The 26,403-nt window shown below is 45.2% G+C and overlaps 1 protein-coding gene across 1 annotated transcript in view; it reads left to right on the top strand.

Moving 5' to 3' along the window:
- Positions 1-25,496, top strand: part of Bap170 (Brahma associated protein 170kD) — a 106,600-nt gene extending 81,104 nt beyond the window's left edge. The window contains exons 15-18 of the mRNA XM_075674251.1: positions 12,343-12,481; positions 14,143-14,328; positions 16,048-16,139; positions 20,812-25,496. Coding sequence (XP_075530366.1) covers positions 12,343-12,481; positions 14,143-14,328; positions 16,048-16,139; positions 20,812-20,926 — 532 coding nt within the window. The 3' untranslated portion in view covers positions 20,927-25,496. The remainder of the gene's footprint in view (positions 1-12,342; positions 12,482-14,142; positions 14,329-16,047; positions 16,140-20,811) is intronic.
- Positions 25,497-26,403: the final 907 nt, after the last annotated feature.

Raw genomic sequence — 26,403 nt, 5'->3', positions numbered from 1 at the left:
AGCATAACATCAAGAGACAGAAAGACAACAGTCTGGATCAAAGAGCAAATGGTGGTAACCAATATTCCAGTTGACATTAAGAGGAAGAAACGCAGCTAAGCAGGACATGTAATGCGTAAAAGAGATAACTGGTGATTTATTTGAGTTACAGAATGGGTGCCAAGAGAAGGGAAGCACAGTCGAGGATGGCAGAAAATGTGGGTGATGAACTGGGGAAACTCACGGGCGCAAAATGAAGTCAGCTGGCACTAGAAAGGGGTAATTGTAGATTGCTGGGAAAATCCTGTAGTGGATATAAGTATGTAATGATGATGATGATGATGCTATTTAAGCTGATTTGTTATGTATATATGCTCTCCCGCGCAGCTGGGAGGCACATGATTCCTCTTCCGCTGCATTTCCACAGCATTAAAAGTGTATATACAGTGTCAGCTAGTTGGTTTTGAAGCACACGCAGCTGTTAAGAGAAGACTGCGTAATATTCAACATGTTATTTGATTTTTATTGAAATTCTTATAGGCCACTCAACTCCTGGGCAACTGGGTATTTGCCATTGTATGTTCCGGCCTATATAACAGAATCTATAAACACGTAAAGATGTCCTGAACCGCCCCAGGGGATAGTGAAAAAACACAGGCCACGGATGCTTCTGTGAACATCTCAGCCAAATTTCGCAGCTGTACGCTGTGCGTGGAGCTCACAAGCTAAGCACGGTCGCCTCCATTTTCAATGCCCTCTCCTCACCCATTTTGAAGCTGCTGGCGCCTTGTCAATGTTGTCATATGCAAGATTCCCTTATATGACTGCTATTGGCCGATGGCTGACATCACTCAAGAAGGGTGTTTGGATCAATGCACTTCTTCCTACTGTTACTGTGTATATTAACGCGATAGATTAAGGAGCCCTTGTCACAAAAAATCCGGTCCCGCCTCGGTGTTGGACATTGCTTCGGCAAAAAGAATTTCTAACCAGCTTCCAAACCACGCATATCCAACCACTTCTCCATCACCGAAGTTGGTGCTCATACCTTGTTAAAGAAGGGAATTGCGCTAAAAAAGACACGGACGAGTAAGGACATGGACGGGCGCAAACTCGCGACTGATTTCATTCAGAAAGAACATAAATATATATATACCTAGATTCTTATTCAATCATTGCCTAAGCGCACATGCCAAGAACGTTTTCTCTTTCTTATACAAATTGATACTAGAATCGCTTACGCATTCATCACCTGACTTATCAATGTAAAAAGCCTCTGCGAGTTCACGTGCTACCTGGTTACGACTGCGCCTTAAGATTTTGGTTCTAGCCAGCAAAGGTTGGCATGGTTTATCAGGCGTAGCCAAAGGGCATGCGCCGCAATGTAAGGGCAAATTTGACCCTTTTTCGTTAACCATAGAAAGCTTATGTTCCCTTATTCGTTCATTTATACAACGGCCCGTCTGGCCAATGTAAACTTTTCCACATGTCAGGGGAATTTCATACACAGCCCCGACCGAACACCTGACAAACTGGGTGGCGTGACGTTTCGTGCAGTCTCGCACGCATTCCTCGCCGGAGACAATCCGGGGGCACAAAGAGGCCAACTTGCGCGGGGCAGAAAATACCACCGGCACACCGTAGCGATTGGCTACATTCTTTAGGTTGTGGGAGACCCTATGAATATAGGGGAAAACCGCCGGTCTGGTCTTCGGTTGACCGCCACCTTCTTGAGGTGTTCTAGGTTTCAAGCTTTGCAGAAGCTTCTCTGCCACAGCAGCCACGATGGAAACGGGAAAACCAGCCTTCTGTAACCTGCCAATCTGATTGTTGAGGCTGTCCTTTACCAGGTGAACACATGATTTCTGCAGGGCTTCCTTCAGGCACAGCATAACAATGGTGCGTTTTACCGTCTTAGAATGAGCGGACTCAAAAGGCAACAGGTCTTTCCGGGCTCGTGGTGAGTACATCCAACACGTGTGATCCGGTGTTAAAGTGATGTTAATATCTAAAAACTGCAATCTATCTTGTTCAGGTAATTCGTGGGTGAAGGTTAGACCCCTCCCGTGTCGTTTAAAGACAGATAAGGTCTCTTGCATGGTAACCGTGTGCGTCAAACCGGGTTGCTTCTTAAAAATCACCAAATAATCTTCCACGTATCTAAATACTCTCAGAAGTATCTTGTCGTCCAAATAACACACCAGATCACGATCAATGCTGGCCAGGAAAATGTTAGCCAGTACCGGTGCCACACAAGACCCGATGCAAATGCCCTGACGTTGAACATGAAAATGGTTGTCAAAAGTTACAAAAGTGGACTCAAGATAAAATTCTAGTAGCTTCATGAAATTGTCCACGGTTAGGCCGCTAGTATTCTGAAAATCTACTAAACCATTTTCGTCGATGCAAGACCTAACTGCACAAAATAGGTCATCATGCGGTATAGAAAAGAACAGGTTTTCTATGTCTAAAGAGACAGCGTAACCTAAAGATGAGGAACCCTGTAGGGAAGACACCACATCACCTGAATTCTTCACAACAAAAGAGTCTTGTATAACTAAATTCCTTAAACACTTTTGGAGAAAAGAGCTAATCTCTCATTGCCACGTATCCCTTTCACTCACAATACACCGGAACGGCTTGTCATCTTTGTGCGTCTTCACGGTAAAAAACAGTTCTAGGCTATTGCGCTTACAGTTGTTAACAGCTCTTGAAAGTCTATCTAAAGCCAAGTCCTTGCACAGTTCTATGGCTTGAGCCTTTACCTTGGAAGTCTTCACGTTTTTGGTGACAAAGTTCCTTCCGACGGCCTCAACGGCTTTGTCGTGAAACATCCCCTTTGGTAGCACGGCAAATCCTCCCTCCTTTTCCACCTGTAGAAGCATCAGCTGATGGTCTTTGAAGAAAGAGACGACTTCTTCGGCGTCCCTTTCCACAGTTGACTATCTTAGGCACGTTTCCGTCGTGGCTGCTGTGGCAGAGAAGCTTCTGCAAAGCTTGAAACCTAGAACACCTCAAGAAGGTGGCGGTCAACCGAAGACCAGACCGGCGGTTCTCCCCTATATTCATAGGGTCTCCCACAACCTAAATAATGTAGCCAATCGCTACGGTGTGCCGGTGGTATTTTCTGCCCCGTGCAAGTTGGCCTCTTTGTGCCCCCGGATTGTCTCCGGCGAGGAATGCGTGCGAGACTGCACGAAACGTCACGCCACCCAGTTTGTCAGGTGTTCGGTCGGGGCTGTGTATGAAATTCCCCTGACATGTGGAAAAGTTTACATTGGCCAGACGGGCCGTTGTATAAATGAACGACTAAGGGAACATAAGCTTCCTATGGTTAACGAAAAAGGGTCAAATTTGCCCTTACATTGCGGCGCATGCCCTTTGGCTACGCCTGATAAAGCATGCCAACCTTTGCTGGCTAGAACCAAAATCTTAAGGCGCAGTCGTAACCAGGTAGCACGTGAACTTGCAGAGGCTTTTTACATTGATAAGTCAGGTGATGAATGCGTAAGCGATTCTAGTATCAATTTGTATAAGAAAGAGAAAACGTTCTTGGCATGTGCGCTTAGGCAATGATTGAATAAGAATCTAGGTATATATATATTTATGTTCTTTCTGAATAAAATCAGTCGCGAGTTTTCGCCCGTCCATGTCCTTACTCGTCCGTGTCTTTTTTAGCGCAATTCCCTTCTTTAAGTATGTACGACCGACTCGCCCAACAACGTGCTCTCCTCATACCTCGTCTTTCATTCTTCACAAATTTATTCCTCGAAATTTTGAGAATGGCAGCTCACAAACAAATGCAATGGAAAAAAACACCTACAGCACATGTCCTGTATGTTAGCCCTTCTCAGAGTGAAATATTAAAAGTGTGAAACAATAACAGGAGATCGACCCGCGCAAGAGGCCACGCTTCCACCAGAAAGCTCGCCTTCGTGCATATTGTTTGCAGCCAGCATTCTTTGGTAAACATTACTGTTACATAAGCTGCAGTTGCTGGGAGGTATGAAAAGCAGTAAGGGGTCTTTGAATGCTATCACATTCCATTCTTTAAGGTGAAGCTTAAGCGTCCTCCAATTTTTTATTGGTGGGCCTTATTAAACAGGCTGGAGTAAATGAAATTCTGCGCTTGAAATTGTGATAAGAATTACGTACAAGGACTAATCAGAAAATCTTTTCCCCTATTTTTTTATTAGCAAAAAATAAGGTACATACAGGTAATTATAAATATGCATACTATTCTACGTACCTTACACTATTTTTCCGCATAGGCCTCCCCCACCGGTTCAGACCATTTGTACCATTGCAGCACTAAATTTGAGATGACCCTGTAGTAGGATTCGTCCGGCTGACTGTGGAAACACCGTTGGCCTTTTGTGAACTCACCTCACACTTGTCAAAGCGAGACACCTTTCCCCATACGTGGGCTGTATTTTCCTGTAGATTTCGATGGGTGTTTGTGCCTTGCTCCATAGAAAACGAATCACATTTCGTTGCTTGCACACTGTGGATGTGTGAAGCACAACCGCCATCTTTAGCGAGTGAGAGCAGCACCGCGCCACAGAGATACCAGCATATAAGGCAAGGCAGGCCCAAGAAGGGTCCACCATTTGGATGCATATGTTGACTTTGCATTTACAGCTGTAATTTGGCTAAAAAAGGGGGGGGGGGGGCAAAGAGTTTGATTCGCCCGCTTACTTCAGGAAGAAGCTAACTATATTGTCTGATCACGCTTGGCGATGGCTGCCCACATAAGAATTAAAATTTGGCCAAACTGCTTATCGGTGTTGCAGATATCAGGTCTCACTAATTGTGATTAGTTTTGAAAACTCAACTAACCTCAAACCATGAGAAAGATGCAGTCAGACCATGTACAATTGCCACCGTGGGCTCACTCCTGCCCACTCCTCACTAGATGCCCTGGTAGGAATCGTTTTGTAGTGAGCTATGGATACCATTTCAAAATGTGCAATTTGAATGTGGCTACTGTCTGTCGTCCTGCACCAGCTTGCCTAATGCTGATTTGCACCATGTAGCACAGTTAGACTGGAGAACATGGGTGCTATGGTGCACTCCAGCCCTGTCGTGCACAAGGCAAACATCGTGCTATACTGGCACTAAAGTTGCGTGTAGCTGTGTCTGCTGCATAGCGTAGATATCGTGAGTGCCACGAAGCACCGCAACGACCTTGTTCGTTGAGGTTGCTGCGTACAATTGCGTGCTCTTTTAGTGGTGGCTCCATGTGCATGGCGAGCCGGCCTGAGGGCCAACATCCAAATAGAACAGGTCGTCTGCTTCCCAAGTTGCACACCTTTGAGGTGTATTAGGTGTTAGGAATCCTTTCAACGTGAGCCTGGAGTGTGGCACCCATCGCTTACCTGATGTGGACGCTGTTGCTTAGCTCTGATGAGTGAACATAAAGACACATTTCCTTAGACCCTCAAAAATTGTGTGATTGTCATAGAGATAAGTGTGCAAGGAAATGTGCTACTCATGTCACTCGGTGCAAGAATAGCTGCACATAGCTATCTGGTAAACTGTAGCTCAGCAAAGGGATGAGACACCGTGAATTCAGCCTTAAAGGGACACTAGAGGTTAATATTAAGTCAACATGGACTGTTGAAATACCATGCCAAAAACCTCGAAACGCTTGTTTCATGCGAAGAAGAGACTTACTTTAAGAGAAAGTGCATTCTGAAGCATCCGCGTACCTCTAGCGCAGTTCAAATCGCCCGTCGTCCGATCGAGGAGGGGTGACGTCATGGTATCATGGTGACGTTGCGCTGTCAGTGAGTAAAACGGCGCCTGCAGACAGAGCTACGGATTTTCTGCGCAAAACGCAAACGCGCGGCCAGAAACAGAGCCAAGACAGAGCCGACAGAAGCGCGAAAGCGGAACTATGCTGGCTAGCGGAAGGGAAAGCGCGCGACGATAAACTGGTTCTTTATTTTATGACGCCAATTTTGATGCTTGTTGCAATGGACGACCCTCACATCGACACATTGGCTCGTGATGCTGGGCTCGGCTTCAGCGATTTAAGCATGATGAACGTGACCTGCTGCTGAAGGCTCGCGCTGCCGGCGTCGTTGCATACTACTACGACGGCAACTGTATGTCATGGCTGTACATATTCGCAGATTTGTAGCTTTTCCTTCATGAAAACCAAATGCCACACTCACTGCCCCGTCTTCGACCTGCAGTTGCTCTTGTGCTTCGGAGAATGCAGGCAAGACCGACGGAACAGCGCTACGGGAAAGCATTGCTTTGAAAGGCACTCTACACAACTTCAGTAAGTCGGAGTTGAACTCGTAATCCTCTGGACAAAAGTACAGCGAGCACACTATGCGATTTTTCGGCTCCTTGCCAACGCGCTGTGGCAGATGTATGGCACTTAACAACTTCGAACGGAGAAGTTCACTCGTTGGCACACAGTGATAAGTAACGTTGGACTCGCCGGTGCGACTGCCCCTGGCCAAATTCCGTGGACCGTTTGCGCATCCCACGACATCACATGGACGTGGCATTCTCGCTGCTTGTTTCAAATGGAAGTTTCGCGAGCCAGCAGAGCCAGCGCGGCACGATGTGATAACGAAACAACTGAAACTACAAAGCGCACGCTGCGCAGATTCGAGCACGCAGAGTCGAGCGAAAACGAAACCTTCCGACCATCGATACTACTGAACGGTAACATCAAAATGTTATTTTTTCTGAGAATCGAACAGAAGTAGACAAGTAGAATTTTCTTCCCTCCTATAACCTAATGAAATTATCTTTTTAATATGAGTAGTTGAGTACTAGTGCCCAAATTACCGTATTTACTTGCATAATGATCGCACTCGCGTAATGATCGCACCTCTGAACTTTGTCGTGAAACTTCGATTTTTTTTTATTTCCCGTGTAATGATCGCACCCCGAACTTGCCACAGCGATCTGTCATGTGCCAAGTTTAGCTAATAATGATCACGCTTACCATCTGTCGAATGCTACGCGAACGACTCTTCAAGACAAACGAAGCAGTCTGCACGCACCAAACATTCTTAAGTAGATGCCTCATTTCATTACTTTCATCACTTTTCATGACAAAAAGAGGTACAACCAAACTTGCCTTTATTATGTGTAGGCTTTATAATGGTTGTGGTCAACAACAAAAAAAGGCGCCTTTCGATTCTTCTCATCTGCACTCGTGAGCACGCAACAAATCGCGAGCGGCAGTGATAGTAGCCATGTTTACACTGATACGTTAAAAGTGTACCCTATTCATACGCCGACGCTTGTAACACAGCTAAGATATTCACCCACCCTTAGCGGAAACGTGTCGTATTAGGATAGTAGTGAAGACAGATGCCGCAGTTTCCGCAGCATGCCGGCCATGTGTTTCTATGTCACTGGCAGCTAAGCGTGCTCATCTGTTTCTGTCCCCTCAAAGTGGACATGGCTATGTTATTGCCGCAAACTTGCCGATATTAACGATATTATTCATTACTGATACGGAAGAAACTGTTCCAATGCACGTAATGTACTCACGAGAAGAAAAAGAAATCACGTTCGGCGCGTTCGGCTTGCTCCGCCGGCCGCCATTTTTGTTTTGGTGACCCGCACCCGCACCCCGCGGCAAATGTGAGACAAAAAAAAATTTTTTCGCGGGAAATTTAACTCGAGTAATGGTCGCACCCCTGAATTTGCATCAATTTTTTCTGACAAAAAAGTGCGATCATTATGCGAGGAAATACGGTATGGTGAGGAGTGCAGTGCCTTCATCATCGGGCTAGTACTGGAATGTCGCTGGGGGGTCTCAAATCGTGTCATGCATTTACCTCAATTTCTAGGTTACTAAAGCTCTGTTCGCGATTATATTGACGCCTTAGGCTTTCTAGGGCATTGCTTTATCACTTTAACTTGACTTCATGGTATCTTTTAGTGTCCCTTTATGCTGAGGGATAGCCTTGGAGTTCGGCATGTCGTTGGCGCCAAAATTGGAAGTAGTGGCATGTATGTGTGTATCCACAATAAAATTTGGACTGTGTGCCATGGTGACGTTGAGTAGGCAGAGCGTTGTGGGCGTGCCCCACTCCGCCGTAGCCTGCACAATTCGAGACATTGGAAGAAGGAGCGGGCGCACTGCGAAGGGGATTAAAGGTGATCTTTGATAACCAATAATTCCGCTTCTGCTGAACACATTGAAGTACAGTGGAATCTTGATAAACGGAAACCGCTTAAACAGAACTTCCTCTTAAACTGATTGCATTCAGCTTTGTCTCAGTAAATGAAGCTACTGATTAACGGAACCAATTTCCCTGGTCTCTTGAGGTTCCATTTAAAAGAAAGTCCACTGTACTGCTTGCTGCAAATGATTTTTGAAATGTCTATTTTAACTACAAACACATTTCTCAACTTCAATAAGAAATATTTTAGGACCCCTTTAAGAGAAGTGTCATACTTCTTTGTGTATACACTTTCAATCGTCATTCTTCCCTCATCAAATGTACAACGTTTGATGAGGGATTGTGTTGTACTTGCGTTGTACGTTTGGATTGCGTTGTACGTTTGAGGCTGCATTGTGTCACAAATTGCATATGCCTGATTTGGTATTTGCATTTCGGCGTAGCTTGTAAATGTTGCACTTCATCATCATTGAATGAAAATAAATTTCTTGCATGTGCACTGCATAAACACTACATGTGGAATCCCCAATGCAACATTACACGTTGTATTGGGGATGACATTAAAGACAATTGTGCACACCACACAGCATTTCATTAACCACTTAAAGAGACACTAAAGCAAAACAATTTAATCAGTTTAGAGTAATGAAGCATTGTTTGAGAACCCTGCAGGCAGTCATTTCAAAAAAATAGTTTGATAATTAGATGAGAAAATGAAGGTTCAAGTATCAGTATTTGAATTTCGCACCAAAACCCCAGCGCCGGTACGTCAGCATGACGTCAGGGATTCCAAAGTATGTTTTCGCATTTGGGCCGCGTTGGCTGAATAAAGGTTCCCGAAACTTGCCATGTTTAATATTTGGTTCCTTTAGGACTCAATGTAGTCAATCTGTACTGCTATATATAATTAGTAGGCCCTAGAAGATGCCATCAAAATCCAAGATGTCACAGCCGCCAAGTGCAGGAACTTAAGTAGGCGTCGCCACCCGTATTTTGTCCTTGTGCTTTTTCTGGCTAACCAAAAGTCTTATCGTTGTAAGAGTGGTGTTTTTGGTGTTGTAGAATGGTAATTTATGATGCAGAAGAAATCATTTTTCACTTTAGTGTCCCCTTAACTAAAGCTTCGCTTCACATAGCTTTGAACGTGTGCTGGAGCTGCATAATTATTTTCTACGTCTGCTTGTGGCATTCCTTGGGTCCCTAAGCAGTGCAGGCGTCATGTGTCCAGGGACACATAGAAAAAGATGGGGTTCGTGAAATTATTTACGTGAAAGCTACATGGCACTTCAAATTAGCTAGGCTGGTAATTTGACCAAGCATTGTGGCCTGTTTGAAAATAGACCAAAGCAAAATGTTTAAACTAGTGTTTCTAATCAGGATTCTACTTGCTTTAAGGTATTTGTACATTATTTTGGCACTCGAAATTGAAGCAAGTCTCAAGATTATGGGTAGTCTGCCGGGCTTTAACTACTTAAAGGGCCCCTGAAACGGTTCGGACAAATTTTGTAGACGCGTAGGGTACAGCTTAAGTAGAACATTCGCACCACAATTTAAGTGAAGCGTTACGTATTAATGGAGCTACAAGCGATTAGAAGTTACCCTCCTCCCCATCCACGCTTTTCCTCCTCAACTTGTTCGCCGAGCGAGCGGGGCTACGCACCGCCTTCACTGGTCCTGCGTCACGATGAGACGTCACATCGTCCACTTCCTGTTGTTTTGGAGCCCGTCCCCGCCCGCGCGAGACCTCTCCGCTAGCCGCTTGGCTGTCGACCCCAAGCGAGAGCTATCGAAGCAGCGTGCGTTGCGAGCATTCTGTCGTAGCGCCGAACGTGTCTGGTATTCCGTTAACCACAGGCAAGCTGGTCATTTCGGCAAATCAATGGAGGCATAAACTCAAGCTGATGAAGGAACTTTGGCGTAGACGTACGTGAGCGGCGTGATCGGTCTACACGGTCCAGACACTTGTTGGCGCAGTGCTTAACCAGCCAAAGAAAGCGCTAATATATTGCTCTAACCAAGTGTAAAACATTTTAAACATTTATAAAAACAACGTATCGATGATTACATTCCTGCGAAAAATACGCACCAGCAGCAAAGAAGAATACGCTTCGTTGCTGCTACTGTGTATGGTTGCGCTCTATGCCACCAGGTGGCTGCACCGTGCAGACCATTCACATTTGCCCTTCTGCTCATCTCGGCTCATCCCGTTACGGCACAGTCAAGCGGCCAGACCCTGTCCCCTTTAGCTTACGTTTGCCCTAATACGGGACTCGCGAAACGCTGTTGCGTTAGTAATCTGCCGGTGTAAAGTGACGGCCACAAACGCGCAAATCCTGGCGCCGATCGGATAGCGGTAGTCCGATGCGCAGCAGCCAGTTCGCTCGTACGCTGCCTTGCAGAGGGACACGATGTCGCAGCTTGACATATTGCCAGTCGCTACGTTTGCAGTCCACAAGGCAACAAAGTCGAATCATAGTGCTCGCGAAAAGACTGAGACCAACTGTGACCGCGGAGCTCTCGTCAAAATGGAGTACGTTGTAACACAAGCAGACGACACTTGCTGTGTGCCGGAAGTGCTTAAGTGTACTGAAAAATTGTTCTTGTGCATTCTCTTTATGCTACTTTCTTTTCATAAAAACAAATTAACTAACATTCCAACTATTACGAAGATCATTTGTTTACCATAAAGTTGGAAAAATTATTGATCACGCGCCCTGGTCAGCCAATCGGATAGCTCGCCCCACTGACGTCATATGGGTGATTTTGGTCATATGGGTAGGGGCGGCTTAAAATTCCGCCGAGCAGTGCGCTGCGATCGGCAGCGATGTGCATTTTTAAAACCTTATAATAAATTACACGTTTTACGCAGAGCACTTAGATGTGTCAATTAATGATCAGAAGGACCTACTCTAACGACACAGTACGTTTGTAGAAAATTGTCAAAAGCGTTTCAGGGTCCCTTTAATAAAACAAGTGCTTTAAGCTGCTCCTGCTCAGTCATGTAATTTGCAAGTCTTGGTTATTTAACCTGTTCTGGTTCGATGATTTTTGTAGGAATAGTAAATTTTTGGCATTGAGAAAAACGATGCTATTCTCAGAAAAGTGAGATTTTGTTGACTTTGTGCTGCATAATAATATGGCTCTTCCTGATGTTTCGGAAATGTCCCTGCATTGCATCACGCTTAGGTTAGGCTCTGTGCTCTGGCCTTGGGAGCTTATTGCTGAATGCATGTGTAACTTGCCTTGGGTGGCGTAACAATGGTGTACAGTTCACATCATTATGATTGTGAATTAAAAAGTCTGAATAACCACATGCTGCTTACAACAAATTGAGTTCTAGGCCGTTCATAAGAACCGTCATTTGATTGCCATACCCCCCAGAGGGAATTTTTTTATTTATTCTTCCCTGTCTTTTGTCATTTAGATTCACATAATATAAAATATTCACTTCATTGAAAAAATTTTGGCCACAAAAGTTCAATCAAATCTCAAGAAGTTAATAATCAGTCGTAAGTAATTTACAGTTTTCCCTGCTTGTAGGTTGCTTATGATATAGTTACTTCGGCTCAGTCATGTTAGTTATAACAAATCGCAACATGATAGTTCGGCTGCAACATTTTCACTGTGCTTTTGAACTGCTTAATAAAGCAAGCACATTTATGTACTTGTGCCGTGGACAAGGCAGCAGTGTAATACTGTGGTCAAGACAGCTTAAGAAAGGATGATCATGGAGCACTGAATAACCAAACTCTGTGGATCTTATAGAAGAGTTTGTGTTGACGTCTCATTTGTCAACTAAGGTATCAACTGATGTTTCCCCCCCCCCCTTTTTTTGTTATACTGCTACTGAATGAGAAACAGGTTTTGGCAACATCTCAAGTTTTCATATCCTTAGTGCATATTTGCAGAATGTATTTGTCTGGTTCTCCGCAAGGAAGACATGCTTTGTATGTGTATCTGCTTGTAAATTAAACCATCACTTTGTGTTTATTTGTATTTGACTAGATTGTCTAGAAAAGCAAGTCGTCTTTAGTCCAAAATATTGAAAGTGATTGTTTTCCACCTTCAATGATATGAAGCTGTGATTAGACTACAGGCTTCCAAATTTCTCGAAGTTTCGGAGGTATGGTTGCCTTCTGAAAAAAAAGAAAAAGAAAAGCAGATTTATTGCTGTCAACATCGTGCTTTTCGAACTATGCAGGACATTCTCAACACCGGGTGCAGTATTCTACCATGCCTGCAAGGTGCACATACCAGAGGCCGACAATGACGTCCACTGTCAGTGGGACTCGTGCGATGACATGAAGCGTCGCCGACTCTCGCTGTTCACACACCTCCAGGTATGCCGCGCCGATCTTTCACAGTGATAGCTGATGTTCGTTCACAGGGATAGCCGCTCATATTTTGTGATCATAGCTGCTAATAATTTAGTGATAACTACTGATCTTTCATATAAATAGCTGATGCCCTTACAGTGATAGCCATTTGAGGACTGTCGCTGCATAAACATTAATGCTGGTAGTCCACTGTGCTGTGAATTGACAATACCAGCTTCGAGAGGTGGAAGTGGAGCGATAGCTCATGCGCTTCCCAAACAGCGCATGTCTCTCATGTGTGTCATCGATGTCACCTGGTGCATACGTCCCAAACATTGCGACGGGCACGCTGTAGTGCAGGGCGTAATGTTTTTTGGAAAAACCACAGCACACATGTTTCGGCCACGATTACGCAGTCATGATAAACAGATGTGATAAACAGATGAGCATGTGCCGAATAGCATAAACCTCTGGTATGAACTTTATGTTTGTCTGCTGATGTGACAACTTAAGGAAAGACAACTGACATGGCAGTTTTGACTTCTCTGTTCTTTTGTTGTATGTGCTCACTAAAGGCACAAATCCCGTAAAACCTAGAAAAAATACGGGTGAGCGTAGGAGTGCACTAAATAATTTACTATAATACTTGTTACTGTGAGCTAGTTTCATTACTCAGGAATGGATGCATCAGGATTTTGTCATAGACTGGCTCGCTGTGTTCCTGCATTCACTGTGGCTGCCACACACAAAAGCAGCCAGGAGAAATGCACACAACCTTCTTTTTTTATTTTATTGATCTATTTGTTTGGTGAACAGTGCCATCATACCTGCCCTTATTGCCTCGCGACATCAGCAAAATCTGCTCTGTGTCATGATGTCACGATAATAGACAGCTTTAGTTTAGCGTAAGCTATAGTATAACGTGCGCTAAGCAGCACACATTTTTTACAGTTTTAGTTGGCCTGCGAGATTTTCAGATCTCGGAGGCTATATGCCGTCGTTGCGGCGCTCTCCCAACTGTAGCGATAGGTGGTGCTAACATCTCGAATGTTTCTTTCGTTAGGCTTCGACTCGTTCGAAACGAGAACTGATCTCGAAAACACCACAAGGTTATCCATAATACTCTGTTTTTGAAGCTGCCTAAGACTTGGCGAAAGCCGTTTACAGTCGTTTGCTACGAACAAAGTGCATTTTACAAAAGCAATGCCAAATTCAATTAAAAGCGGGCTGCCGCGACCGCCACCATGTTTCACGCAAACTCTGCAAACAACTCAAAGATGCTAACGCTAAATATAAGAAATAGCGTGCGTACACTATACGTTATAGGCCGTTTAGTGTTCTGTGAATGCGCAGTGACGACCCGCGATTTTATAGCGCATGCAATGGTATAGCGTACGCTAAACTAAAGCTGTCTAATGTCAGTGACGCCAAGCTTTGCGTTTTCAGACCAATGTTAGCGCAAATTTTAAACACCTTCATACCTGCTAAGTGTGATTGTCTACAACTATGCAAATGTGTCAGTACCATCTTGACGTTTGCTGGTTGTGTTTGGCTTGTAACTGCACCACATCGCTGACACACAGCCAGCAGTTCACTAGCCAGTGCATGCGGGAATGGCTCTGCACTTTCTGTTGTTGCACTTCTCGGGGAATGGCGATGACGAATAGAAATTGTCCCATGCGCAGGACCGGCACTGCAATGAGCAGGTGCTCCAGATCCAGGCAGTTCGGCGGCAGCAGATCTCGCAGTTTGGCAAGGCCTCCCTACCACCACCTGCCCAGCCACCCCCACACCCCGGTTATGCGCCGGACGCCGCTTTGCTCGCTATCCGGAGGCACGCCCTGGCCTACTACAACCACCGCGATGCCTCGGTCAGTGGACCATTTGCGATCCAGTGTGGTAGTAACAATAGGCAGCCGTTTATTTGGCACTGGTTTATCTGAAGAGCATGAACTTTGTGTGTTCATGTTGCGCAACGAATGGTGTCTGCTTCGTTATCGCATCTCATTTATTCGCATACCTGCAAAACCTTCCTGAATTTGCCACCCGCTGTGGTTGCTGAGTGGCTATGGTGTTGGGCTTCTGAGCACGAGGTCGTGGGATCGAATCCCGGCCATGGCGGCCGCATTTCGATGGGGGAGAAATGTGAAAACACCGTGTACTTAGATTTAGGTGCACGTTAAAGAACTCCAGGTGGTCAAAATTTCCGGAGTCCCCCACTAGGTGTGCCTCATAATCAGGAAGTGGTTTTGGCACGTAAAACCTCATAATTTTTTTTCCTGAATTTGCCGCACAATTTACAGTGAATTCGGGCTCTTCCTAAGAGTTTGATTCTTTTGTCAATATTTAGGAAAAATAAATTCAGTTTACGAAAAAATACAACTTGTCGGTCTTCACTCATACCCTGTGAAGCCTTCCGATTGTGAAAAGACACCATAGGGCTATCTGCTTGGAGCAAGTTTATGTGCGCAAGTTCGTGAAGCAGGCAAAATCAGCAACAACAGAGTCGCTGAAAAAATCACTGCGATATAAAAAATGGTCTGTTTGCCAGTTTGTACTGTCCCAAGTTGGCTGGTGCTTGTGCGCTACATCTAAAAGTAAATCATTGTTACAAGTTGTATGTGTATCCCACAGAGTGTGTGCACTCGTGAAAATCCTATGAAATGGGCGCTATGCTTCCTCCTGCCTTCCTGTGCTGTGGGCCTGAGATTTTTCACACTTGCCATCTCCTACGATTTTGTCATAAAATGTCTGATTTTAAGATTTTAAAGCTTTCTACAGTTGCTGTTTTAACATCAATTGCTGATCAGGAAAGTTGGCTTAACAAAAAAAGAAAGACAATGTACGCAGGAACGGAAGGCAAAAAATGCTTCTTTGTCCTTTTCTGTGTGCGTTGTCTTTTTGCAGAGCTAATTGTCCTAATTAGCTATGCAAGACCAACTACAACTAGCCCCGTAATCAATTCCTAATACTAATAATCTGAGATAACCTACCCTTGCAACAACAGCACCACTTGTAATTGGCTGCCGCTGCATGAATATTTAATGAATAAACTTTGCAAACATTCTGTTGGTAGCGCAGATGATTCTACTGTTATGGAGCAAGAATCTGTTGCCAGCATACCTGCATACAGAACAACGTCTTGGAATCTTTATTACGGTTAACGTAATGAGTAGAAAATTTTTTTTCACAGATTTTCACCAAATTTTTGTATTCTTTGACTGCAATATTCTTCAAATTCAAATGTTTGCTGGTCCACTGCTGCAAAAAAAGAAAAATGTTTCATTTGGCTCACTTTATTGTGTCCCAGTGCCAGTGTTGCTATGGAGCATGATCCCGAAGAATTTAAAGAGCGGTTGCTTTCACATTTTGGAAATTAGAATTGTATGATTTCTGTTTGCATTCCAAGTGTTGCATTTGAAGTTGCCCGTTTTATTTTGCTGCATTACTTAACCTGTGTTATTTAAATTCATTCTTGTCGTAACATCTTTGACTTGTGCATGTCTCCCCCCCCTCCCCTTATGTAATACCTTGGAAAGGGCCCTTAAGGGTCCAATAAATGATGATGATGATGTCTGTCATTTTTGCAGGATGAAAAGGAGTCGGCGTTGGCCAAGAGCATACGGCTCACTTCGGCCCTCATCATACGGAATCTCGCTACCCATTCATCGCGAGCAAGACGGTGAGTGCAGTTGTGCGACCTCTGCCGGTCACTCTTGTGTAGTAGAATCTGGTTAATTTGAACTCCAAGGGGACCAAAAATTTATTTGAACAAAACGGAGTTCAAACAAAGGAGAGGCCCCTTTAACCCTTTCGCTGTCGGACCTTTCTGGCCGTGACGCACACCCAGTGTCGGCTTGGTTTCAGGGAAAGAGCATAACAGGGAATGAACAGAGCAATTTATTTTTGATTATGATTGGTATACAAATAACATAGTTAATGCAATATGCACACTTCAGTGTTCTGCAGCTGTTTTTAGTAAACATCATCATCATCATAGCCTGACTATAACATCTGTTGAACATCCGAATCTGACGATGCGGAATTCACATCTTCCTCGCATGAGACGCTGCCCGAGTCAGAGTCCGAGCTTGGCTCGTATTCTGAATCGGAAGAGCCACCGCTCCAATGAGCGGACCTAGGTCCCGAGCGCTCAGCCATACGAAAGTAACCGCGCGCAGGGAGGATGCGCTTTCAGTCGCCCACACAATGGAGAGAAATGGGATGTTGTGTGGTCAAGAAGACAGAGGGAGATGGAAAAAGGCTAAAACAAAGTTCGAGGGGCTTTACGTTTACTGCTGCAAGCCGGAAGCGAGGGTGCGGCAAGAGAGCGAAAGCAGCAATAGAGTCACTCTTTTTGGAGAGGCAACAGCGCGTGCCCCTGAACTTGACGCGCCGTAGCAGACGCACCAACAGAAGAAAAATAAAAACCTTCAAACCAGCAGAGATGGCAGAACAATCCTTGAACCCATAACCACACCCGCGCGATGACGCATGATCCAGTGAACGTGGAGCCACCGCACCACTCAGCAAATAGAGAGGGGTGAGTGGCAGTCGTACCGTACTCTTCAATACATGTACCAACACAGTGCGGGACGAAAATACGAACTTGTAGAAAGATTCAACAGATGGTGCGGCCAGTGCAGAAGCGCCAGCTTTGGGCTCAGGCGCGAAATTTTGAACGCATGGTAGAGAATGTACCGGTACGGCAGTGACACTGTGGAGGGGGGAAGCGCGATGACGTACCGGTACATCCGTGGCAGCGAAAGGGTTAAGTATAGTGCTCGATCAATTGTGCGATACAGTGCACATGACCAAAACCATCACTGGACTCGCATTGAAAAAGTCGGATCTTTGCTCCATCAGTGAGCGATGACACATGGTGGAAGAAGCCTAGGTTCCATGAAAAGTCCAAGATCACGCCTTCTGAGCCATTTGCCTATGGGTGGAGGGACAATGTGTGAGAATGAGTTGAGAAGGATGTTGGCTTGATGTATGCTTTCTACAATATGCCCAGTGTTGGACATGACATTACGGAACGCACGCTAGCGTTAACCTGATAAAGCGCATTGTGGGGGCTCCTTAGGAAAGGAGGGCTTGCGTTGCTCTGCTTGCTCTGGTTAGGTTATGGCTCCACGCGCGTCTTGTCATTTTTACAGCATGCGACATTACAATAGCCAGCGGCACATCGAACTTTCACCTTTGGCTCGGGTTTGTCTGGAAAGCGCTGCATGGGAGTGAGATTTCCGGTCGTAATAACAGTTCCTTCATTTTTGGAGTCTAAATTCGTGGGAGTTTTTCTCTATTCAAATACAGTTGCAGACTGATTTTTCTGGACATTGCGGGGACCGAAAAATAGTCTGTAAAATCAAACCTTGCGAAAAATTCATTCAGCCCCCCCCCTCCCGAAACTTATTAGGCCTACAGTGGGTTTAAAGAATCTAATAATGCCCGGCCTCATACTATGCTTGGAGACGATCAGATTTGGTTGTATATGTACAAGAGTGACATTGCCTCTGCAGTCACTAAGAGCTTCACCTTGTACGCGACCTCCTCCAACGGAGATCGTTGGCAGAGATCGCCATGAAGATCGAACAAACAAGCCAAGTTTCTTCACACCACTTGTGGTGTAAAGTGGTGTGGTGGTGCTGAGCACACCAATGCAACGTCTCTGAGACACACTTGCTCTTTGGGCACACCTCATGCAGCATGGTGACAAAAACTTCTAAAAAAAGAAAGTATTCTGCACGAAGTGATTAGGACGATAGTGTTGACTGAAAAAGAAAGGCATTTCCTGGAGCATTTTCTCAGCCAAAGAGCGGGCCTGGCTTCCGTTACCAGGGATTAATGCGCACTGTCTATTGACAGCTTGCGCCTCCCAATCTTGGAGGCTATAAAGTAGGCCACTGGAAGCCAAGCCAACAGAATGTCCAACATTACAGCCTCCAAGAATGGGTAGCGTGGCTCCGAACAAGCTATTTAGTCTGGAAACTAGAACTTTGGGGCGCCTCCATGCTTAGAAGCCTTGGCAGTGGCCCCCCTTCCACTTTTGGTGTGCTCTACCGCATAAGATCTCTGTATTGCGGCGAAGCTGACTTTTGGGAACCGGCATTATGCAACACTTGATCCTTGCCGTGCTTTCCACGCTGCAAAGCCGTGGCAGTGGACCCTCTCAATTTCTGGTATGCTTCATCGCCTAAAACTGCTGTGTTGCGGCGAAGTTGGCTTTTAGGAACTGGCATTATGCAGCACTGGGCCCTTGGCGTAGTTTCCGCACTTCGAAATTGTGGCAGTGGTACCCTTTCACTTTTGGTGTGTTCCACTGCGTAAAACTTCTGTATTGCGGCAAAGCTCACTTTTGTGATCCAGCATTGCCCTTGCCGTGCTTTCCGTGCTTCAAAGCCGTACCAGTGGCCCCTTTCCATTTCTGGTGTGCCTCATTGCCTATCACCGTGGTATTGCGGTGAGTTTGCCATTTGGGAACCAGTATTATGCAACACTTGACCCTTGCCGTGGTTTCTGCACTTTGAAGCCATGGCAGTGGCCCCCTTCCACGTCTAGCGTGCTCCACCGCGTAAAACCGCCGTATTCCGGCGAAGCAGACTTTTGGCATAACGCTGAGACAGAAAGAGAGCAGTTTGGATCAGAGAGCAAACAAGTATAGCAGATATACTAGTTGACATTAAGAAAAAAAATGGAGCTGAGCAGGTCGTGTAAGGTGTAGGTTAGATAACTGTAGGACCATTAGGCTTACAGAAAGGGTACCAAGAGAAGGTAAGCGCAGTCGAGGATGGCAGAAGACTAGGTGGGGGGATGAAATTCGGAAATTCGCGGGTGCTAGTTGTAATCAGTTGGCACCGGACACGAGTAATTGGAGATCGCAGAGAGAGGCCTTCATATTGCAGTGGACATGAAATAGGCTGACGATGATTATGTAACACTTGACCTTTGTTGTGCTTTCCACGCTTCAAAGCCATGGCAGTGGCTCCCTTCCAATTCTGATGTGCTCCACCGCGTAAAATTGCTGTATTGCGGTGAAGTTGACTTTTGGGAACTGGCATTATGAAACACTTGACTCCTGCTGCGTTTCGAAGCCGTGGTAGTGGCCCCATTTCCACTTTTGGTGGGCTCCACCGCGTAAAATTACTGTATTGCGGCGAAGCTGACTTTTGGGAACCCGCATTATGCGACACTTGGTCCTTGCCGTGCTTCCACGCTTCGAAGCCGTGGAAATTGCCCCTTTCGGTTTCTGGTATGCTTCATCGCCTAACACAGCTGTATTGCGGCGAAGTTAGCTTTTGGGAACCGGCATGCAACACTGGGCTTTTGCCGTATGTTCCGCGCTTCAAAACCGTGGCAGTGGCCCCCCTTCCACTTTTGGTGTGCTCCACCGCGTAAAACAGCTGTATTGCAGTGAAGCTCGCGTTTGGGAACTGGAATTGTGCAACATTTGACCCTTGCCATGTTTTCTGCGCTTTAAAGTCGCAGTGGCCCCCTTCCACTTTTGGTGGGCTACACCGCGTAAAACCGCTGTATTGCGGGGAAGCTGACTTTTGGGAACCGGCATTGTGCAGCACTTGACCCTTGCCATGCTTTTTGCACTTTGAAGTCGTGGCAGTGGCCACCTTCCACTTTTGGTGTGCTCCACTGCATAAAACCGCTGTATTGCTTTGGAGTGCTGTGCTTCGAAGCCATCATCGAGGATGACAAAGTCGCATCTGTGTCATTGCTGATGTGCTGCACTTCTTCAATGAAGTACATGACACCGAACAGTGAGTAGCTTGGCAGCGAACATCGAAGCTGCTAGGCTCAGTGTTGGCAGTGGTGGTGGTTAAGGTTGCGAGCAGATCGGTGGGTGCGAGAGTGTTGGTTGAAGGCTGCGAGACAGTAAACACAATGGCAGTGGCACCTTTGATTAATGCTGTTGTCAACCTATTTTGAACTTTTGGTCAAGGCAAAAAGTTCGGAAAGTCTAACAGTGAAAGGTTTCAGTGTCTGAAATTTCAGACTGTCTTATACATTGGCACTAATAGCACATGGCAGTGCCATTAAGGTGTTTGCCACTTGGAGGGTAGCCCTCCCCCTTGAATTTTCTATTTTATGGGACCTGCCCAGCCCCCCTTGCTTTCCCCTCACTCTCTCGGTCCCCGGTGAGGTTGGTGCCCCCCCCCCCGCAATAAAATTCTGGTTACGGCATTGATCATGACTGCCTTATAATGAAATAAATGTGATAGTTCCAAGTGATCTCTGCAGCTGTTATTTTGTAAAGCAGCTCTCTGCTGAAATTTGTTCTCTGTTGCCGATATATAGAGATTTTGCTTTTGCGTGAATTTGGTCGAATTTTCGCTTTGCAGTTACCTGCGGCGGTACGAGCAGCAGCTGTCGACGGTGGCCATGTCCCCGCTAGAGTCGTCACGGACTATTGCTCAGTGCTTGCTCGAAATGTCACGGGTGCCGACGCCAGACTGAAGGAGCTCCAAACGCGAAGTAGAAAACCGAACTCTACAAGCTATCGCAGCGTCGTGCCACGCCGAAGAAGCGTGTGCGTGAAATCGCCCCGCTAATGTGAGACCAAGTGGGTCACCGTGGCGGGTGCAAATGTGTGTGTGTGTGTGTGCGCGTGTGTGGTGGCAGCGATGGACCTCGGATCGGCTGGAACGTTGCAATCGGCTGCTGTCGGCTCCTGCCCTTTTACAAACTTTCGACCTTGTACAGACAGAGAAGGGGCATGTGATGCGCGGAACAGTGCCCAGGCGACGCCATGCTGGAGAGGCGGGGAAAAAAAAAGTGGACAATGCCTGTCGAAGAAGTGCATTCGCGTGATGGAAAGAGCAAGAGAAACTTCCCTACGTGCCTCGATCAAGCGACGGTGAAAAAGAGTAGAAGCCCGTCGTGTCTCGTTTCTTTTTTTCCTTTTTTCTTTCTCTCTTCGCTACCCTTCGTCGTGTAAAGCATTGTGTGGTGGCAGCAGGACACAGTGGCGTCATATCAAACTGTGAAACAGGAAAGGAACACTGTCTCTCGTACCATCTGTCCGATTTTTCTTTTATTTGTTATCAGAACATTTTTTCTAGCTTTTTTTCTATCTTTTTTTTCCCTCACGTAATTTGGTCTGTTTACAGTTGTGTCAATCGTGCTTTATGTACAAGAAAGTTTGAGTGGTCACCGCTTTGTGAGGACAAAAAAAAAAAGAAAGAGAAGGCTCGCAGCCATGGGACCGACGGAAGCAGGGAGGGAGCAGGCCCTTTCAGATATTGTTGCCTACTTGAGAGTCTCGGGGTGCGTGTGTATATTGGAAGATATATTCTTTTCATGGGCTTCGCAAGCACTTTTCACGCAAGTGCAGCCTGTCGACTCTTCACTCGGTCCCACTATGTCTCCCTCGGTGGTCTGGAGCACGGCTTGTGTGGCCGTTTTTATTTAAGACTTATTTATCTACATGTAAGGGAGGGACAAAAAAGATGATGTCATAATTTTTCAAGCACTGTATCCTACCATCTCGTTTGCTCGTCCCGACGTCCTATGCTGGTTCGACATTTTAAACCATTTTGTTTTTTTCTACCTTAAAAGCTGCTTAACCCATTCTTGAAAGTTGTGTCCAAAGTTTGCTTTGCAGGCTGCTTGGCATGATCGTGTTCAATTTTGCGAGGATGATGTTTGGAATTTTGTAGAAACACTTGAACATTTTGTTAATATGTTTCCAATTTGAAAGCTGTAACATATTCAAAGGCGCAGTTTTTAAAAGTCGTGCAGAGAGTAGCATTGCTGTTAGACAGGGCAGTTACAGTGTTTACTTCTTTTTTTTTTATTTAGATTGTGCCTCCATAATTAAGGACCTGAAGAGGAAAAAAAAAATCAAGATCAACTTTTTCGCCCAGCACTTTGTTGTTCAAACTGCATTAAATAACTCGTTTTTTTTTTTTTCAGTCTTTCTTCTTCGCAGTTTCTGTCCTCTCTGGGGAAGGAATAAGATGTCATTCCTTTGCCTTGTACGCTTCATTTCCTTCATAATGCACAGAATTTCTGTTTTGTATGTGCGGTGCATTTCCACCTCCCATTCAACAATTTTGGAGGAGCCTTCCCAACCCAAATGGTTGTCCCGCCGCTCACAAGTAGAGCCCCGTTCCTCCGCGAGTTCTCGTCGAGCACATGAAAAACACACAACGCATTCTCGCCGAAACAATTGCGTCATTATAAATATTGTAGCATAGGAAGGCAGCAGTTTCGTGCGACCGGCTATGGTTGTTTTTGATGGGACAGGGAGGGGGTTGGGGAGGGGGTTTACTATAATGTGGAGCTTGTGTGGTTCAGTTAAGGGCGAGCCTGAGCTTTGGAAAGTTGTACTTGGCTCTCCATGTTTAGATTAACGTGTACGTTATTGAGAACTGTCTCCCGGGTTCCACCAAGTGAAGGGGAGTGCCACCCTTCAGCTGCCATTGTCACTGAGCTTGCCAATAACGCTCCTTGTTAATTCCTGAGCTTAATTAGAAGTTTAACAGCTACATGGAGGCGCAGAATTAGATGGATGTTGCTGAAGCGGCTTGTCATCTCTGGAATCGCAGATGGGCATCACTGACGCACAATGCATTCAGGGATGCTGCTGCCTAGCAATTTTTTAGGTATAAATTAGTGAATTGGAGCCTTTAACTCTTCAAAGAACTGGAGTTAGTGGGCCATTAACCGAGTAAACCCTTGTCATGTGAATTGATGAATGTCACTGAAGCACAGAGCGTTCAATAATGCTACTCAGTGATTATCGAGCCATAATTTAGTAATTGGGTATTTTGGAGAGCTACCTTAAATGCACTCAAGTTAAAATTGTTACTGAAGTAACCTTTCACGTAGCAAATTGTTGAGCATTATTGGGGAGCAGTGCGATTGATAATGTAGCTTTGAGATTTCGAGTTTAATAATTTGGAATTTTTAGCAGATACTCAAAAGCTTTGGTTATAGGGGCATTGATAAAGCAACCCTTTGCCTTGCTAATCAATGAAGAGCTTTACTCAAGCAGCCACTGTGATCTTGGGCATCACTCAGGAGCGTTACCAATGTACTGTGCATTTCAATAATGCTGCTTGGTCTGATCCCCGAGCGATATTTTACTAATTGGGTACGTTACAAAGCTACTGTGAGGCAGCACCAGAGTTAGGGGAGTGTTGTTGCGTAAGCAACCATTGAGGAAGGGGATCACTTAGGTACGGTGCATTTAATAATGCTACTTGGTGATTCCCCCCGAGCCATAATTTTGTAATCTGCCATTGTCGGCATCTACTTGGCGCAGGAGTAGGAAATGGTGTTTCCAAGCAACTTGGGAATTGCAGGTGAGCGTTATTAACGCGCACAGTGTACTTCATTTGAAGAGGAGCACTACCCCTTACTTGCTGTAACTGAGAAGGTGTTAAGGTGTGTTCGTGAATATGTTAGGTTTGGTGGGCGAAAAAACAAAGGAATAGCTGCCGTTTTTTTTATTCCTCTTTCTTTCGTTATATTTCTCGGCAGCTGTATAACATGAATGAATCTGTTGCAGCTCTGCTCGATTCCATGTACCTCTGCACAACTCTTGTTGCCGAAGAAAAAGTGTTGCGCGAACTTGCACTTTTCTAGTATTTTTGGTTCTGTTGTAGTGCTCACAAGTGCCCTGTAGGAGTACCTGTCTTTTGTTATTCCCGTTTGTTCCACGTTGTGTGAGCTTTTGAATCATGGGTGCTCTTTATGCAGCTGGGACACTAGCGTTGTCCTCACCTGCCAGTCTTCTGTTGTTTTTTTACAGCCAGTGTCGTTGCCCAACGACAAATTCACGTGCAACTTTGTGAGCTAAGCACTAAGGTGACGCCTCTTGTGAAGGACTTCAACTGTGCTGTCACTGTAGAAACTGTTTCATTTTCAGGCAAGCTAACCTTTGGTTTGAAAGGAAAAGCCTAGCTGAATTGGTAAAACGATGACTTAAGCATAAATCCTATTTCTTTTTTTTTTCGTGAGCTTTTGTAGGACTGGTATAACTGACTGCCAAAGCCAAGCAAGCAGTCAATCAGATCGGTGAACCCTTGTAGTCAGCACCGCTTTAAGTGCTGCCTGTATTTTAGTTTATCTGTTCTATTGTAAAAGATTCTTATGTTGAACCTTCGCCATTGCGTGCTGTACAATAATACAGTAACCTTCTGCTGTAGCCTTGTAGGATAGGTACAGCAGTTGCATGCATTTTGCTGAGCAGAAAGGCCTACTGTGTGGCCAGATGTGTTTCCATGCGGTAAAATGGTAAGGTTAAATTGACTTTGTTCCAAATGTTCTACCTAGTTACTGTGCAGGCACTGTCAGCTCCGACTACACCTGAAGTTTGCGTTTTGCTAAGGACTTTATCCTGTCATCGCTGTTTTCCTCTCCTTTTCCTACTGAAACGTTTCCATATGCAGTCAAATAATTTCATATGTTTTCTATGCTATTTATCATAGAAGTAATGTATAACTGATGCTAATTGTTGTTGAGAACAAACAGTATCAAGATGTCATAGAAAACAGGAAATTAAGTATTAGGCAGCTTGCCAAAGTGCTGCGCAAGCATTCAATTTCAATCCCTGCTACCTCTGGTTCATCGGAAAGTGAAAATTTTCTCCAGCTGTGCTGTCTTGTGCACTTGCCCAAGTCACTCGACTGTCCCATTGTGAGTTGCATCCTTGTTGTGCCTTTCTTTTCTTTTTTGTTGAGAAAGACGCCCTCTGCAAGGCTACTGTGCTCTTTACGTCTTAAATCATCTGTTCAGATGCCCACCTGTTGAAGAGATTCTCCCAGTGCTAATTACTGAATGTGCGTCCCATCCAACACCTTGTGCCCCCAAACCGCGTACCCTTCCCCCAACCCTTGCCCTTGTCACTGACAACTTGTCTGGATGCACCAAGTTCACATACACATTATTGCAGTTAATATTATTGTATTATGATTGCTGCGTCTATTTCTGTATATATATGCATACATGGTGATGACGAGAAAAATTTATACACAGAGTGAAGAGAAATTGGTTAATAAAATGTTTTTTGGCCATCTCAGATGCTGTGCGTTTGGGCTCCTACTTCACCTGGGAGTCTTGGTAGATTTCAAGAATTTTATTTTACTGGCGTCTTGTGATATGCGTGCACGTGCGACTCAAAGCAGCGCTTAGGCTGCCAATGTAGCACTGAATAATGATCCTCATGTTGTGGTGGTTATGCAGCACTAGCTATTTAAGCAAGCATGGATGTCTCTTGAAGCATGCTAGTTGGAATACTCTGCACCTGCAAGTACCTATGAAAAGTGTGCCATTAAGTGAACACTAAAGGTGAATGTTACGGCAAATCGACAAGTAGCAACGGGGTGCCCTGGTGCAATGATGATTGGATGAAATGAGGCATCAGGGGGCATCGGTGCGCACCAGTGGGATTTGTCGAGGATGTCATCAAATTAGGCTTAATTGGTGTTGGATTACTAGAAACTTTCATCTCGGCAAGATAGAAAAAGTGCAAAGATGGACTGGCTGGAAGTTCTCTTGCCTGCTCCACCTAAAGTCATGAGAATAAGACAGTCTAACCGGGACTACTCTATCTCGCAAGTTGTTTGCAGCACTGCCGAAAGTAGGAGGTGTGCACAGGTAATATCTTTGCACAGTGGAATACAGTGCTGGGCATAACTGTCCGATTATTGGTATGATCAGGGAGTTTTGTTTTTGGTTGGTACATGGTATGCTGTAGTGATAGGCGACATGTTAGAATCTTTGGGCATACATGCCACATATCTTGAATTCAACAGACGGTGCAGCGAGCACACCTTGAGGGGCATTTGGCATTCCTATTGGCTAAGGAGTTTTGCAGCTTCCCCTGTGTTGCAAACAACTTGCGAGATTACAGTTCATGGTTTATCAATTAATAAAGTACATTGCATTTTAATGCCATAGCCTGAACATGGAAATGCTTTGGAATT

Source organism: Dermacentor variabilis, chromosome 11 (assembly GCF_050947875.1).
Source record: "Dermacentor variabilis isolate Ectoservices chromosome 11, ASM5094787v1, whole genome shotgun sequence".
Classification (NCBI taxonomy): domain Eukaryota; kingdom Metazoa; phylum Arthropoda; class Arachnida; order Ixodida; family Ixodidae; genus Dermacentor; species Dermacentor variabilis.
Note: the sequence above shows the minus strand (reverse complement) of the source record. Positions and strands in the feature narration are given on the sequence as shown.